The 16,028-nt window shown below is 37.1% G+C and overlaps 4 protein-coding genes across 4 annotated transcripts; 1 reads left to right on the forward strand and 3 right to left on the reverse strand.

Annotated features, from left to right (window-relative positions):
• Window positions 1-223: 223 nt before the first annotated feature.
• LOC148295222 (uncharacterized) lies at window positions 224-2,778 on the reverse strand. Its single transcript, XM_088252429.1, has 3 exons — window positions 1,608-2,778; window positions 1,121-1,374; window positions 224-571 (listed from the first exon to the last, which is right to left on the reverse strand). The coding sequence occupies exons 1-3, from the start codon at window positions 2,776-2,778 to the stop codon at window positions 224-226; spliced, it is 1,773 nt and encodes a 590-aa protein (XP_088108555.1).
• Window positions 2,779-6,083: 3,305 nt separating this feature from the next.
• On the forward strand, window positions 6,084-7,899 carry LOC148295223 (putative F-box protein At3g25750). The gene has a single exon (XM_088252530.1). It carries the CDS (start codon window positions 6,085-6,087, stop codon window positions 7,318-7,320), a length of 1,236 nt encoding a protein of 411 aa, XP_088108656.1. The 5' UTR covers window position 6,084; the 3' UTR covers window positions 7,321-7,899.
• On the reverse strand, window positions 7,575-10,399 carry LOC110768554 (Single hybrid motif superfamily protein). Its single transcript, XM_021972325.2, has 3 exons — window positions 10,218-10,399; window positions 9,051-9,310; window positions 7,575-7,898 (listed from the first exon to the last, which is right to left on the reverse strand). The coding sequence occupies exons 1-3, from the start codon at window positions 10,348-10,350 to the stop codon at window positions 7,773-7,775; spliced, it is 519 nt and encodes a 172-aa protein (XP_021828017.1). The 5' UTR covers window positions 10,351-10,399; the 3' UTR covers window positions 7,575-7,772.
• A 1,405-nt stretch (window positions 10,400-11,804) lies between these two features.
• Window positions 11,805-15,012, reverse strand: LOC110768532 (Tetratricopeptide repeat (TPR)-like superfamily protein). The gene is given in 9 exon segments (XM_021972289.2): window positions 11,805-12,549; window positions 12,773-12,897; window positions 13,051-13,256; window positions 13,430-13,575; window positions 13,884-14,133; window positions 14,280-14,512; window positions 14,603-14,793; window positions 14,910-14,958; window positions 14,961-15,012. Coding segments are annotated over 9 exon segments (1,821 nt in total). The 5' UTR covers window positions 14,998-15,012; the 3' UTR covers window positions 11,805-11,965.
• Window positions 15,013-16,028: the final 1,016 nt, after the last annotated feature.

Genomic DNA, 16,028 nt, shown 5'->3' on the forward strand with positions numbered 1-16,028 from the left:
TATCCTCTCTTATTAGGCTTATAACATGATGTTAGAAAAAGAAGTTGGTAACAGTCAAGCAAATTTACTTAGTTGAATTCACACAAAATTAAAGTGATATCCTTCGTGTAAAACTAAATAATAAACCCGAAATATAAATTCAATAAAACAAAAAAAATTCACCTCAAAATGCACAGAATTTCTGAGCTGACCAAGGAATGTGGGAATGTGAATCCCATGAAAATTATTCCTGGTTAAATCTAAGTAACTCAAATGTTTTGAAGCTAAGCAAAGAAGGATTTATCTCACCACCCAAAGAAGAGTTCTCCATCTCTTCCAACTCTCCATCGAAAATAGACAGTGTGTATGTGTATGGATTTTGGAGATCAATATGTTCAACGTGACCTGTGATGTTGTTGCATGAAATTCCTCTCCATTGACAGCAAGCTTGACCAACCCAAGAAGAGAGCGTCCCAGAAGGATCAGTAAGATCTTGTTTAAAGATGAGGAGAGTACCAGTGGCGGATCCAGGATTATGTGGCCAAGGGTCACAATGTAAAATTTCTGAAATTTTTCTACAAAGAAAATAATACTAAAAAGGTAGAAAGATAGTACTTTCATTCATAATTCATAACAAAACCAATAATACAAGTTACAATTGTCCACGACGAGTTTTCATATTTTGAAAACGTTGCATTATAGTTTCGTTATCAATACAAACAAAAACATCTCTCTCAATGTAAACAATCAAACTATCATTCAACCATTGATCTCCCATTCTGTTGCGAAGTGGATTTTTAATAATATTCATGGCGGAAAATGCCTTCTCCACTGAAGCGGTTGCAACCGGTAAAAGCAAAACCAATGTAAGAAGGAAATACACATAAGGAAATATTTCATGTATTCCTTTCTCCACCATTTTTTCCGCAAGACTACTAATCCCTTCCAATTGAGAAAAATCACTACTCGAACGCATATGATGAACATAAACTACAAGTTGATCTTCAAGCATCAATAAGTCTCGATCCGAAAAATCTTGAGGATAAAATTGAGCAAGACGAAGTAGCTTTCGTTCGTGAAAAGCTACAAAGTTATTTTTCGGACTCAAGCATGCCAAACAAGCAAGTAACTCAGTACTTACCTCGTTGAAGCGATCATTTAATTTCGCAAGTTGCCCATCAATTACATGAATAAAGATCTCCACACGATAATGATGATAATTCGTCTTCATTGGAGCATTACGACGTGATCTCCCTGGAATTACATATTCCTCATCCATGGTAGGAATTGTAATATCGTATTTGTCACAAAACGAAGATGCTTGCTCAACCAATTCTTCAAACTCAATATCCTTCATCAACTGTAGGTTTTCCTTGCATGTTTTCACTAAACTCACTGCATTAAAAACAAGTGAAACACAAACTCAAAAGATTGTATTTCTCTCCATAACTTATATGCTTCACCCGAACTATCATTAGGATTATCATCAACAATCATTTGGAGCACATTCACCACAGATAGGAACATAGAAATGATACTAATCAACGTACTATAATGTGAGTTCCATCATGTATCGCCGGCACATTTGAGACTAGTTTCTTGATTTAAGCCTGGGCCCGTTATAAGACAATCATTTTCAAAAGCTTTCATAAGCTCTTCTTGGTATTGTGCTCTAAGTGTATCACGATGCTTACAAGATGCTCCAACAACATTAACCAAACTATTAGCCGTTGTGAAAAATGAGTTGACATCAATGTTTTTCTTTGCTACGGCAACATGAGCTAGTTGAAGTTGATGAGCGAAGCAATGAACATAAAATGCACAAGGTTGTTTTCTCAAAATCTTTGTTTTAAGGCCATTGAACTCACCTCTGATATTACTAGCTCCATCATAACCTTGTCCTCGTAGCTTGGAAAAGCTCAAATTCGCAGAAGAAAAGAATTCATCAATGACTTCCTTTATTGCACTTGAAGTAGTATCGGTTACATGTTGAACCCCCACAAATCTTTCAATTATTTGTCCTTTGTCGTTCACATAACGCAACACCATTGCCATTTGCTCTTTTATTGAAACATCACGTGCTTCATCCACCATTATTGAAAAATATCTATCTTTTACATCACTCAAGATAAGACCAATGGTTTCTTTGGCACAAGCATGGACAAGATCCTTTCGAATTGAAGGAGCTATTAACTTTAAATTGCCCGGAGCATTTTCCAATAAAATAGCCTTAACTTTTTCATCATGATCCGCAAGAAATTGCAAAAGCTCTAAATAATTCCCCTTATTACTTGATTGTGCACTTTCATCATGACCACGAAAAGAAAGACCTTGTCGCAACAAATACCTAGTGCACTTGAGTGATGCATTCAAGCAAGAACGATAAGCTGAGCGAGCTTGGTTTGTTTGCTTGATCACAATTGTTCCAATGTGTATAGTTTGATGCATCAAATTATAAGCAACTTCTCTAGCTTGGTTGTGAACACTACCAACCGGTCCAACATGAAGGTTAAATCTTTCTTTCCCCTTCTTCCAATTATTAAAGCCTACTCCAGTGAATGCATCACCACCCACTTGATCAAAATTAGGCTTGAAGATATAACAATGAAGACAAAACACAACATCTTTAGCTATACTATATTCCAACCAATCATACTCATCAAACCATTGAGCAATAAAGCGTCTATTAATTCCTGATTGATTAGTTTGTGGGAATTTATAACTTCTAGGTTGACAAGGTCCCTTTTGTAGATATGCTCTTCGGATCTCATCCCGAATATTAGGACTATAATCCGTCATTCGAGTTCTTAGTCTAGGGTTTGCCAGAAGATTAGCCAATATCTCATCTTCTTCAATTGGTCTTGCATTTGAACTACCCGGATTAGACGGAGAAGGACTATCCGTAGATAATTTTCTTCTAAAGAATCATTCCATAAATCTACAAATCAATTAATTCAATCAATCATTAATTTTTATCCAAATTCAATATACCCTAAACCCAAATCAATTAATTCAATCAATCATTAATTTCTATCAATATTCAATATAACTTAAACCCATGTCAATCAATATCCATATACCAAATTATCATATCAAATATCAATCAATATTCAATATATACTCAATCAATCCACATTATCAATCAAGCATAAACTAAATCAATCTACATTATCATATTCATATCCATAAATTTCATTACATAAAAAAGAATATAAATATCAACAATATATATTATCACTATAAATTTATTAATATAAATTTTGCTTACTTGTTGTTGGAAAAAAGGGCGGTGGATGGCGGCAAGGTGGTGGCGTCTGCACTGGGTCACCGGCAAAGAGTTGTGATGGAGGTTGTTGGAGGTTGGGAGATTAGGGTTTGAGAGGTTGGGAAGAGATGTGAAATTGGGAATGAAAAGGGTTTGGAGCTGGAGCTTCAATCTGTGCAGTCGGGTGGGTATGTGTTGAAGGGTTTTTTTTTTTTTTTTTTTTTTTCAAAAACCTGGCTCAAAACAACGTCGTTTTGAGGCCATGTCAATTATAAAAAAATTGACTGAGCCTTGGACCAAACGACGTCGTTTGGCAAGGCGTGTTTTATAAAATAAATAAAAAAAGAAAAAGGGCGCAGCGCTGCAGAAATAAAAAATCGCATGGGACTTTCGTTGAGCACTTGGTGTGCATACACGGGGTCGTCCAGCAGCTGTCTAAGGGGTCGTTCATGGAGTCCCTAACCAAATTTCCAGCATTCCAAGGGGTCGTTCGACCCTTCTTGTCCCAACATGCGTCCGCCTGTGGAGAGCACGTCTCTCCTCGTCCATGCATGGTTTTCACACTTGAAAGTGCAACACCAAAAGAGAGTTTACTAGTGTGTGGATATGAGGAGGCCAAAAAGAGGATGAGGAAATAGTGAGTAATGCTAAGGTGATAAGTAGGGCTGAATAAGTAATTTGCAAAGCTAGCCATTATGGTGCAAAGTTTTCTTTGCCTAGATGGAGCTGGCTACCGAGCACAATTGAATTTATAGGGCAAAGGAGCCTGCAAAACAATTATAGTAGAGAAAAATGAGAAAATTATATACGTAATTACAACTTGATATGTATAATAGAGATTTGACATGATCGATCATACAAGAAAACTGTTTCGTACCATACCATACTAATCAGCTAATGTTGAACTTTTCATCATGCAATTTAAAGTACGCGGCTTAACATATATGTAACAATATCAAAGTGTTTGGAAGAATTTGGAGGTCCCTAAATAATTTGCTTATTGATGATGTTTTTCTTGAGAATTCTATCCATGGGGAAATATATCTTCTAATAATATATATATTATCCTTTCTCAACATAATAAAAGAGAGAATTACCTATGAGAACTGATACAGTGGCGGTGTGGTAGAATTGGTAGTCGTACAATCCATGCTTTGCAGCCTTTGTATAGTATCCTAATCGATTGCGAAAACATGAGCAGTGGCGCCACCCTCCCCACCACCTCTAGTCCAAACCAAGATTGTGCACACAAGCAGGCAAAGCATGCCCGTCATTATCACCACCACGATATTGCAGTCACATGCCCCTATGATTTGTTTTTGAAGAAGAATGAGGGGGGAGAGAGAGAGAGAGAGAGAACTATGAAAACCTTATACGGGAACAAAAACAATAGTGCCATATATATATATAAACACAAAGGCCAAAGGATAAATTAATCTCCACATTAACTTAGCAGATAACATTTCATTACAACATAATGAACTAGTTAATCAAGCACCATAGTTTTCTTAAATTTTATTGTCAATAATATAAGTTCAAATTAATTGCTAATAGGACAAATCCTACCCATATATATATATATATATATATATCCTCTCTCTTAATATGTTAGAGGTGTCAAATGGATCGGGTCAGGCCGAGCCGGGCTCATTTAAATTTGTCCAAAGCCTATGTCCACATTTAAACGTGCTGGGCTCATGCCATGCTGGCCTGGCCCCACTTCAAGCAACTTAACACACACAACATAACCTAAATGAGTTTGAGCATGATTAGTTATTCCAAAACTTGCACATTTTGCATGAACTTTAACCCACTCATTACTCATGAGAATGAGCATACTTAAGATCCTTCATAACTGCAAGTAAATGGAAAAGTAAAAGATCAACCAGCAGGAGGCTATGAATGTAACAAAATAAAAACTCACCAGTTGCAAATCCAACCAAAACAGAAAATATAATACCATCTGTCAATACAATAGTAAGTAACCACTTCTTTCTGAGTTTGCGCTCAGAACAATTTAGTACATCATATCTCGTATTATCATCTCTCATCATCAGATGATAATATTGGGAAGAACAAAAAGATTTATTTTCCCATAGAATGCAAAGCCGTTCTCTGCTTGTGGGGATAAAACCGTACTGGAAGTGATGCCTTTTTTCTTGTGCGACAATCAATCCATGTGTGTCTCAGCTTTAGACTTTCCGGGGTGTCGTCGAAATTCCATCTACTTCTTTATTGATGATTGGGAGGGCGTTGCTTATGATGAAGCTCAAGGGCCTTTTGACATGGCAGTCTTCAATTTGGAACAAATTAGTACTGCTTTAGTCATTCACAGAAGTTCATGCCAGCATCGAATTGGATTTTTCCCATAAAACTATGTCACCTTGACCCATGTGACCAAAACTAACAGAAAATTGTAACAGCCCTGACGGATGGGGGCACATTGACACTTCTTAAAAGATTAGAGACCCTTAAAACCAAAATAAAAAGTTCAGTGAGCAAAATGAAACAAAGTCGGCGCTCTTTATAAAATAAAATAAAAGTCTATAATTATAGGGGCATTACTAAAATTTACTGTTAATAATTTATTTTATGTTCTAAGTCGGCTTATTCTAAAACTCTTTTTCATCAAGAATTTGACCATATTGAACCATACAAGGAGAAAAAAAACATAGTCGTTCATAGGTTTTGCTGGAATGGGGGAATATTCCACTTTGTAACCAACGAGGATAATTAATCCAACAATGCTCATGGCCTAAGAAAAGCCTCCCCCAATTCCTTATAAATTGTCCATGAACTACAACCCACGCCAGGCCTAAAAAAGTCACATCTAGCACACTATGGAAGAGGCCTCAGCTCTAGCTTCAGGCTGGGCATGCCTTCCAAGCGACCTTCTGGATTCGATACTAGAGAAGTTGATACCTGTCTCGGACTATATCATGTTTAGTGCCGTTTGCAAGCATTGGAGATCGATAGCTTTACATAACAGCAAGAAACGCCTTGAATCATGCCACAGGCAGCTTCCTATGCTGATGGTACCCAGCAAAGACAACAACGACGAAATGCGTGGCTTGTATAGTGTCACACAAGGTAAGACTTACACCTTTGAGTTGCATGTGCCTTACAATAGGAGGTGTTGTGGTTCGTCTCATCGTTTCTTGGCTTATGCGGACGACAAATCGGTAATAACACTCTTAAATCCTTTCACTGGATGTGCCATTAGCCTACCGCCAGTCACTAAAGTCCCACGGTTGTTTATTAGACCTGAAAGGTACATTAGGAAGGTTGTATTGTCTGCTGACCCTTATTTGTTTCCAAATGATTGCGAAGCTCTGGTAATCTATGATTATTCTGAAAAAATAGCCCATCTTAAGTTAAGGGATGTTTCAACCAAAAAACAAAAGAAAAAGTCAGGGAAAAAGAAAAAGTCGGGGAAAAAAAAAAAGTCAGGGAAAAAAAGAAAGTCAGGGGATGATGGTTGGACTCACATAGCCACAGATACTAGGAGCCAATTCTCTGATGTAATTTATTATAGAGGCCAGTTTCTAGTTGTTAGTAGTCATGATGGTCCGGTTTTTTCTATCAATGTCAACAGTGCAACTACTGAACCTTACATAAACAAAGTGGTAGAACAGGCTCCACTATTTGGACTCGGATCTTACCTTGTCGAATCGTCCCGTGGAGAGCTTTTGCTCATTAGGAGGTTTAGAGGTTCTCATTTTCATCTTGGGATGACCATGAGCTTTAAGGTTTTCAAACTGCTACGTGCTTGTGGGGATAGACCAGAATGTGTTGAGGAGATTGAGAGTATTGGCAGTGATGCTTTGTTTTTGGGTGAAGTTGAGTCCATGTGTGTGTCTGCATTAGAATTCCCGGGGTGTGAACCAAATTGCATATACTTCAGTACATCAGATTGGGGATGTTATATTCGCCTTGAAGCTGAAGGGCTTCTTGACATGGCTGCCTTCAACTTGGCAACCGGAAGAATGGAAACCCATTATTTCTCCTCCGGTCGTTTAACCAAGATGATGCCATCATCAGTCTGGATTTTGCCCACCGTGGTGTCAAGGCCTTGAAGCTCATCAGTCTGGATTTTGCCTACCGTGGTGTCAAAGCCTTGAAGCTGTGGCCTCAGACGTTGAACACAACTGCTACAAAAAATGTGATTCAAATTTTTTTAAAAAAAATGTATTCCCATTGCAATTGACTTTCAAGAAAATATGTTTCAAATTATTCCTACTGCAACTTGTAGCACTTCATCTCATTCTCAGCAATGAACAGTTAACAAATCCCACATCTGCCACAATATCCAAAGGACAGACCAAACAGGTGAAAGACAAAACTGATCATTCATTATCCAGATAGAAACAACAATCCCAATAAATTGATTCCTCATGAGGAAGAAAGGCGGTGTAAGAGACAGAATAAATGTGGAAAGCTGAATTTGCACTTTTGACTACCCCTGTTACATTCTATGCACAAGCAACCCATTTTGTGAGGAGTGCCTGCTGCCATTGGCCTGGATCAATCAATGTGCATCTTCTTCTTCACAAAACTTGGTGTACTTTTCTGAGTCCATCAACTTTTTCACTTCACCGCTATCACTTATCTCGACTTTAATTATCCATCCATCCTCATATGGGCTTGAGTTGACCTAGTTCAGAAAAATGGATCAAACATTACCACAGGGAAAACATAAGGGGGTGTGGAATCTTTGATGTGTCTGTAATGAATTGATGTTCATAGAGGATGCATAATCCAACAAATTATGCAAAACTTCAGCAGTTGAAAGGAATTCCAAAAGCTGAAAGACTTTTGATGGTTTGGGATAACGCTTGAAGAGATAGTTACAAATTTCACAAAGGACCACAAACTTCAATTCAAGCCCACCTAATAGTTTATCCAAACATTGATTGTGTCAAAAATATTGGGGGTGGTTGAGCTTAAAACTGACATAATAATTTAATGACATTTTAACCATTAAAAGAAGAGATGAGTGTTTAACCATAAACAAGATACCTTTGTTTAGCCTTTCAATAGATTACCAAGTTGTCTTTTCAAATATGGGGCATCAACAATAACTAAAATGTTAGTTCTTAATTATGTTTCACTTATGCTACCATCTCCACAACTCTTAAATTACAAAAACTATACGTTCTCCACACTATTCAAATTCAGTCACACAAGTATTTATCAGCTAACCCCACTACTACCAAAAAAATTATGACTAATTATGAGATGGGAATTACTGACTTGAAGAGAGAGAGAGATAGAGGTTCCATCTATATGCAGCTATAACCAAGTCTAAGAGAAAATGCCACATGGAAGTCTACCACACATAAAACCTTCCCATAATTCTTTAGAAAATTTTGAGTTGGTAATGGTATCATCATGTAACTGAAGGAAACACTGCCTCACTGTTAAGCACATAACTCTAGACAACTTATAAATTGTAGCACTTATTCTTAGGATTTCACTAAAAATAATGAACAGGACGTTAAGCCACTACGGATTTAATACAAAACTAATTTCAGGATGTCTTTGACTACATAATTGAAAAATTATTTCAACTTTAAATAACTCATGACATTAGCAATAACCATTCTCAATTTTTTTCTACTTTGTTTTGGCCTGATATAAAGTAAGTCTTAGTTAAACAAAGACAAATAGCGAACTGTCTTTGTAATTCAGATATAAGGATACCAACGACAAAAGTAGGCAAAAAGCGAAGAAAAACACCCAGCTGGCCTGTCTTTATGCAAGTATCATAACAATCCTAAAAATAACATAAGCCAAGGGTACCTACCAAACCAGGGGAGTTGCCAAGCTCTTCATTGACTTCAATCACTTTTCCTGACACAGGAGAGTAAATATCACTTGTTGCCTTGACACTTTCAACCGCTCCAAAACCTTCACCCTGCTTCACAGCAGCCCCCACTTCAGGCAACTCAACATAAACAACATCACCTAAATGATCTTGAGCATGATCAGTTATTCCAACAGTCGCAGAGTTTCCATCGACTTTAACCCACTCATGAGAATCGGCATACTTAAGATCCTTCACAACTGCAAGTAAATAGAAATGTAAAAGATGAACCACCAGGAAGCTATGAATGTAACAAAATAAAAATTCACCAGTTCTGATAATATAATACCATCTATCAATACAATAATAACAACTTCCTTCTGAGTTTGCGATCAGAACAATATTTCGAATTAGGTTCATATCTCATCAGATAATATTACTGGCCAAAACACTTTACAATACACTGAGTAAATAATAATCCCAAAGTTATACCATCTCAGATATAATTTGGCTTGGTTAAACAATTATAAGTCCATATCGAGACTTCATGTACATGACACCCACTCTGAACTTGTTTTAATTGCAAGAGAAGAGACAGACAAGAAATCCCATTTTTTTCCATTCACAGTGCACAGATATATTTATCTAGAGGCGACCTTGTAACTAGAACAAATGAAAATGAAAGCCTTGAACATGTATCTGTCAAAAACTAAGGACAGTCACTCACAGCTGAAACTAAATTCTAGCCAAAGAGCAATAACTATACGATCATAATGCGCTGATTATTATACCTCACTGACATCAAATTTTGCAAAAGACACAGAAACCCATTAATCTCTGGAAGATTAAATCCACAACCACATCATATCAAACCATTTGGCAAAAAGACGCACAACCCGTCAGGAAAAATCAGATCTTTAGTTGCAAAAGTTATAGATCAATCATTTTAACAAACCCAGAAAAGAGATCCACATCTTTACCAATACCAAAACCAATGTCAGAAAAATCAACTTCTTATCAATCTAAGCATTGAATATAAAAATTACTAACAAACCATGTTCAAAAGTATTCATCTTTCCAGAGGATCATTGTGGAACACATAAAGCAAATTAATAAAAGAAAAGTGATCCAGGAAAAGAGGGAAGCGGTAGGTTTGTATTAGCTTACCAGAAGCAAACCCTCGGTGGGTCACTTGGATTCTGAGGTAGGAAGCAGCCTTTGAAGCCCACAGCAACCTTGAAGCCATTTGTGAATCCAACAGCACTACCACTCTGTTCCTCTCTTTATATATAAAATACATTCGTTCTCTTCTCTTCTCTTTTATATAGTGGGGTTGGTGGGTGTGGTTTTCTATTTGTTTCCACTTTCCCTATAATTAATTAGTCTAATTGGAAATAAATAGAAAATATAGAGCGAATATTTTGAGAAAATTTCTAGAAATTTAAAAAAGAAAAAGAAAAAGTTTGATATGAAGATACGAGGTGGTGTGTCAATTTGTCAACAAACCCAATAAGGCCGAAGTTGGTGAGTGTCACTGTGGCAGAGTGATTCTGTCGAATTATTATTTAAAGGACACGTCACATGTTAATGGAACTTCCATAAAACCATGGTCTATATGACACAAGTGGACATAATTTATATATCTATTTTCATTTTATGCCACTTGTGATTTTTTTTGCTTTTCCTTCCTCCCCAATGTTGCACTTTTTTGTTACTTCATTGGGATTAAGAACGATTCCTTGTACTGATTAGTAAACATCTGTAAAAGACTACAACTCACCACTTCATTCTGTGAAATTTTCTTTTGTCGAATGATTTATCAATTCCTTATTTTATCTTCAAATGCAGTTCAAATTTGTTACATACTCTCAGGTGAAATGTCTTTCTGCTGTTAGAAGATGGCTTCAGTCGAAGAAAACAATGATCAGTGACTGCATCATCGTTGTCGTGACCGAATCGACTTCCAAGTTGGTTAAGGAATTGACAATCTAATAACATTATTTCATGTACCTTCTTATCTCATTTTACTTGTGGACGTGTAAAAGCTCAGGCAAACATTTCATAGACAATCATAAAGTGCTCATCCTCCAGTGGTTGCAAACATGGAGCTACCTTTAGTAATGTAGAGAGATGAAGCTTGAGCATCCCTTAATGAATAATGCTTTGTGATGATCCTGATGAAGAGATGGATGTTATGAGCATCCGTTATCGGATCCTGTTGTCTACAGCTGCAACCATTGTAGTTTTTTTCTTTCACAAGTTGTGTGCTGAGGTTACCTACAGAGATAGGGCACCCCCTTCACCTAAAACACCTTCTGACTCTTCTGAACCTACTTCAGTGGCTTCTGTATTCAAAATGCATGTGGTGATGCTTTTTGTTTCATTGTAGTATATGCCTAGTTGTTGGCCTTCACGTCCATTGTGCTTTGTTATCCAGCACAAGCAGCCCTACCTTTAGCTTTCATTTGAAACAAAGGGTTAAAATACCTTCACCTACCACAGAAGGTAAAACACTTAAGTCACTTGCATCCCCATTCCCTTCTGTATTAATTTGTAGAGGATGAGGCATCAGAAGAATCAGTTTGTGATGTTTGTGAGAAAGAAAGAGAACCTAAGAGGGAGGGGTTCACTTGCAAATCTGGATCATTTCACTACAAGTTCCAATACTTCAGATAAATTTGGATCCTCCTCTGTTAGAACTTAGCAACTTGCAAATCAAGGGCATAATGCAAGACGGCCTTTCAACTCCTAATAAGAGAAAGATGACAAACTTCTTGCAATTTAATATAACTATACACGGATGACCATAACGTAATCCAGAATATTTGTCCTGAATAAATTCAAGTGGGGAAACTCGTTTGCTGCATATATATAGAATATCTATCTTTATGATCAATATTAACAAAATCCATCCATCAGATAGGTAAAACAGTCCTGATATCCTTGTGCATTGTTCTAATAACAGTACTAACCTGCTCGGTTTGATCTTCACTTGAACATGCTCCAAGAAGTACTTTGGCAGTTCCACCATCTGGGTAGCACCCAGCATCAATCATTTCTTCAAAAATTTCCAAGCATCTTTTGTATAGTTTCTTTTTAGAGTATGCTCCAAGACGAGAAGTCCAAGTCACAACATCAGGTTTTAAGTTTTTGGTCGGAAGTGATTGAAAGAGCTCTTCCATCTTCTCGAAAAACCCTGCCCGTCCATATATGTTAATCAAGACGTTGTATGTACTGATATCAGCTGCATATGGTCCTTTTTCCATTGCAGTCAAGACTTCCTCCATCTTTTCTAACTGACCTAACCGGCCATACAGGTTTAACATACTGTTAATGACAAAGGTGTCTAGCTCCAGGCCAGACTTTTGCATCTGGTTCACAATGTCCTCACATTTTGCTACATTGCCAGCTTTGGAGTAGGCAGATAAAAGCAGCATATGGGATTTCACTGTTGGGGTTATTCCTAAACGCTTCATCTCTTCAAATGCAACTTCTGCATCTGAAATGCATACAGAGAACAGTTAACATAAATGAAGATGGTTAGAATTTAGAATGCTGCAGTGGTTATAGAATTATGCATGGAATGAGAAATATAATAGAAGACAATGATGATAAAGTTATTTCTATCATAAGAACATAATAGCACTGAACAGAACAGACTTATCCATAACAGTTTCATTTGCAATCACAAAGGTGCCTTAAGTCTGAATGTTAATATTTACCTTCATGAAGACCAGCCCTCCCATATGCATCTACCATGATATTATATGAAGCTCTATCGGGTTCACATCCCATGTGCTGCATGAGAGAGAAAATTTCTGCAGCCCCATAAGGAAACCCTGCACGACTGTAGGGAGAAAAATCATACAGAAGTTTGGGTGTATATTGAAACAACTTGGACATATTGTTTGAAGTTATTTATCAAGGAGGTATAGTAATATATTCTGAAATGATTGCATATTCGTGGAACATTAAACCACCAAAGTCAGTAGATATTAACCTGTAAGCTTCCATAAGTGCATTATAAGCATAAACGTCAGGCTCGTGTCCTGCTTCTTGCATCTGCTCAAATATTTCTTCTGCTTTCTCACAAAGTCCTTCCCTAGCAAATGCATTTACCAAAGCAGTATACGTGCATATGTTGGGTTTACATTTCTGACTTCTCATTTCGTGAAACAGCTTTAAAGCCATGTAGGATTTTCTTTCCTGCACAGATCTTAAATTTTGAGGAAAATTTTGTTGTATTGTTTAATAAGCTAGCAAGAAATAGAACATTTGCTTGTTAGTAATCTGAAGCAGTGAACTATACCAGCAGACGATCATTAGAAAAGCAGTGGACTTGAAGCTTGCCGAAAGTACTAAAATGCAATACGGCTCACCTTTCCATATAAATTGATTAATGTCGTATATGTGTCAGTAGATGGTTGGCATTGATCTCTTTTCATCCTCTGAAAGATCTCTAGTGCTTTTTGAGGGTTTCCTCCTTTTATTAACCCATTAATATAAGCATCGAACACGATTGCACCTGAGTAAAATTAGGGATCTTTCTGCATGAATTCACATTGTACTTAGTTTGAAGGAAATGCAATCAGTCATATCTGATAAACTAACAAGCTGGGGCCAAGGTTTTTGAATTTTGAGATTCAAACAAGATTTACCAAGCAACATTGAAAAGTATTTCAAGGCAGAAGCAGTTATTAGAAGCTAAAAGAACGTTTATATACATGATTACGATGATAATGATCCACAGTATTCATTATTTGATTTCTCAAGCTCCTTAGATTAACTTTTTCCCTTCATTATAAGCAGCTAGAAATTGGAACAGACACATACTTGGAGGAAGACCATACTTTCTCATTTCACCAAAGACAGCTTCAGCCTTATCTAGCAATCCAGACTTGCAGTAGGCCTTCAGAAGAAGGGCATAAGTGTCTTCAGTGGGGATGCATCGAGCTTCAAGAAGTTCTAAATATGTTGATTCTGCCGCTTTATGTTGCGATTTCTGCCCATAAGCATCTAGCAGCAAATTGTAGCAGATGACATCTGGCTTGAAGGAGCTCTTGTACAATATCCACTCACATATCTGGACAGATGATTTCAACATTCCACTCAGAAATATCAAGTTTATCAAAATATCACAAACTTTTGATCATTCTAAATATGACAAATTGCAAGTGCAATATTAGATAGTAATCAAATTCAACATGATGGGGAATACTAATTTCTCACCAAGATAATGGAGCCCCACTGTTTATTGAGACGAAGTTGAACAGCGACATTAATGATATCGTCCCATACGGTATGAGAGGCTGGAAGTGTATCGAGAATTTCCCAAATACTGCTTTTATCAACTTCCTTCTGTACAAGGTCCAGAATCTGCTGACCAGTGGGGCTCATCACTGGGAAAACTCCATCAACAAACCCGGATCCATATTTCCATCCTCGCCCCCTTAGAGAACCACCTAGACAAAGAAGATGGTCTGCACTTTTGAACATGTGTATGCAATAACATCATAGCTAAGACAACAAAATGAGTACAATGTTCTGTTTACATCGTTTCCTAGACATTTTCTTGTTGTTAAAGCTTCTGAATTTTCCACGTTTGTCAATATATAGGCCATCACACTTGCTCTTCTCGACAGCTCCACCACCATTGGAACTCTTGGTTTTCCATCTGAAATTACTCTTACTACAGACTCTTGGCCCTATGAAAATATAACTGATGGCACATTCAACAATCAACCTATTTAGTTACCAAATGAAATTTCCATTAGTGAAAAAGGATGGACATTGATGCACAAACTAAACTGAAAAATGTAAGATACAGTCAGACAATGAATGAAGAGAGAAGGAGCTTACATGAATGGTTGGAGGTGGAGGAGGAGCTTCCAGTTTGGTATTTTTGTGAGCTTTCAGTTTGCAAGAAAGAAGATAGTGTTGATAACATGCAGGACGGGTGAGGACAAAACAGATAAATTTCAAAATATCTCACACCTTTTATATGGACAACACATTTTCTTTGTCTTTTCATTCTTATTTACCCACCCAGATTCAATGAAAATTTTACCCTATTGCAAATAATAATAATAATAAAACGGTAATTTAGGAAAGGAATTGGATCCTTATAAATACCAATGTTATTCAAAGAGATTCAATGAAAATTTTACCCTATCTCAAAATACTTCTACATACAACAAAAACATCCCCTATTATATCACCAACAGCCAGACGTTGGCCCCAGGGAGTGTTTGGAGAATTGAAAAAAGTTTGTGTTTTCCGCTGGTACCAACGTCTGGCTGTTGGTGATAGAACAGGTGTAGTCCTTAATGCATTGGTGTTGGAAGACTTCAAGGAGTGCAAATGGAGTAAAAACTTGATCAGAGTTCCCTCGAAATTTTTAAAGGACAATCGAAGTTTGAAGAATAAAATTCAGCCTGTCATAGCTGAATTAGGTCTACTTATGTTGCATCGGGGAGGGACGAGTCTTCTTAAATATGATATGAAAAGACGGATACTGTGGAAGATCACAAATAGAGAGCCCTGGAAGAAACTCTTTTATCCACATCCACCCAGCCTTGTGACTTTTAACGGAATGAGATTGAAAAGGGTCCAAGTAACTTTCACTTGAGCTCTATGCCCAGTAACTTTCAAGTCTCTTGCAGGCAGTAGATTTTCTGTTTGAGGTGGAATAGGAACAGAAGAGATGGCAAACATTGTAGCCAATGACATGTAATTTCTGAGTCCTCCTTAAGGTCCAGCCAGAGCCAGCCATGCGGGGAAGTTTAAAAATGCCAAAACATGCTTAGAATTAGATCCTTCTAATCTCGATCATGTCCGCCCTTAAGGTCCCAACTGTAATAAAATTATCGATATATTTTCCAACGCGCTTCTTTCAATTGTTTTGTTTAGCACATGACTGCCATAATACGCTTTTTGAAAATCAAGGCCATTTTTAAGTAGTTCATTCCCAACTATCAG

The sequence above is a fragment of the Prunus avium genome, chromosome 4 (assembly GCF_965620075.1).
Source record: "Prunus avium chromosome 4, drPruAviu1.hap1.1, whole genome shotgun sequence".
NCBI lineage: Eukaryota > Viridiplantae > Streptophyta > Magnoliopsida > Rosales > Rosaceae > Prunus > Prunus avium.

What these genes read in the sequence shown, in the direction of transcription:
- LOC148295222 (XM_088252429.1), bottom strand. Translation starts at nt 2,778, where the DNA reads ATGACGGATTATAGTCCTAATATTCGGGATGAGATCCGAAGAGCATAT. An exon ending in GAAAGCTTTTGAAAATGATT is followed by an intron (nt 1,375 to 1,607) that starts GTCTTATAACGG and finishes TTTTTAATGCAG; the next exon opens with TGAGTTTAGTGAAAACATGC. An exon ending in TAAATGATCGCTTCAACGAG is followed by an intron (nt 572 to 1,120) that starts GTAAGTACTGAG and finishes CTACCTTTTTAG; the next exon opens with TATTATTTTCTTTGTAGAAA.
- LOC148295223 (XM_088252530.1), top strand. Translation starts at nt 6,085, where the DNA reads ATGGAAGAGGCCTCAGCTCTAGCTTCAGGCTGGGCATGCCTTCCAAGC.
- LOC110768554 (XM_021972325.2), bottom strand. Translation starts at nt 10,350, where the DNA reads ATGTATTTTATATATAAAGAGAGGAACAGAGTGGTAGTGCTGTTGGAT. An exon ending in CCACCGAGGGTTTGCTTCTG is followed by an intron (nt 9,311 to 10,217) that starts GTAAGCTAATAC and finishes ATTTACTTGCAG; the next exon opens with TTGTGAAGGATCTTAAGTAT. An exon ending in TTGGCAACTCCCCTGGTTTG is followed by an intron (nt 7,899 to 9,050) that starts GTAGGTACCCTT and finishes TTTCTGAACTAG; the next exon opens with GTCAACTCAAGCCCATATGA.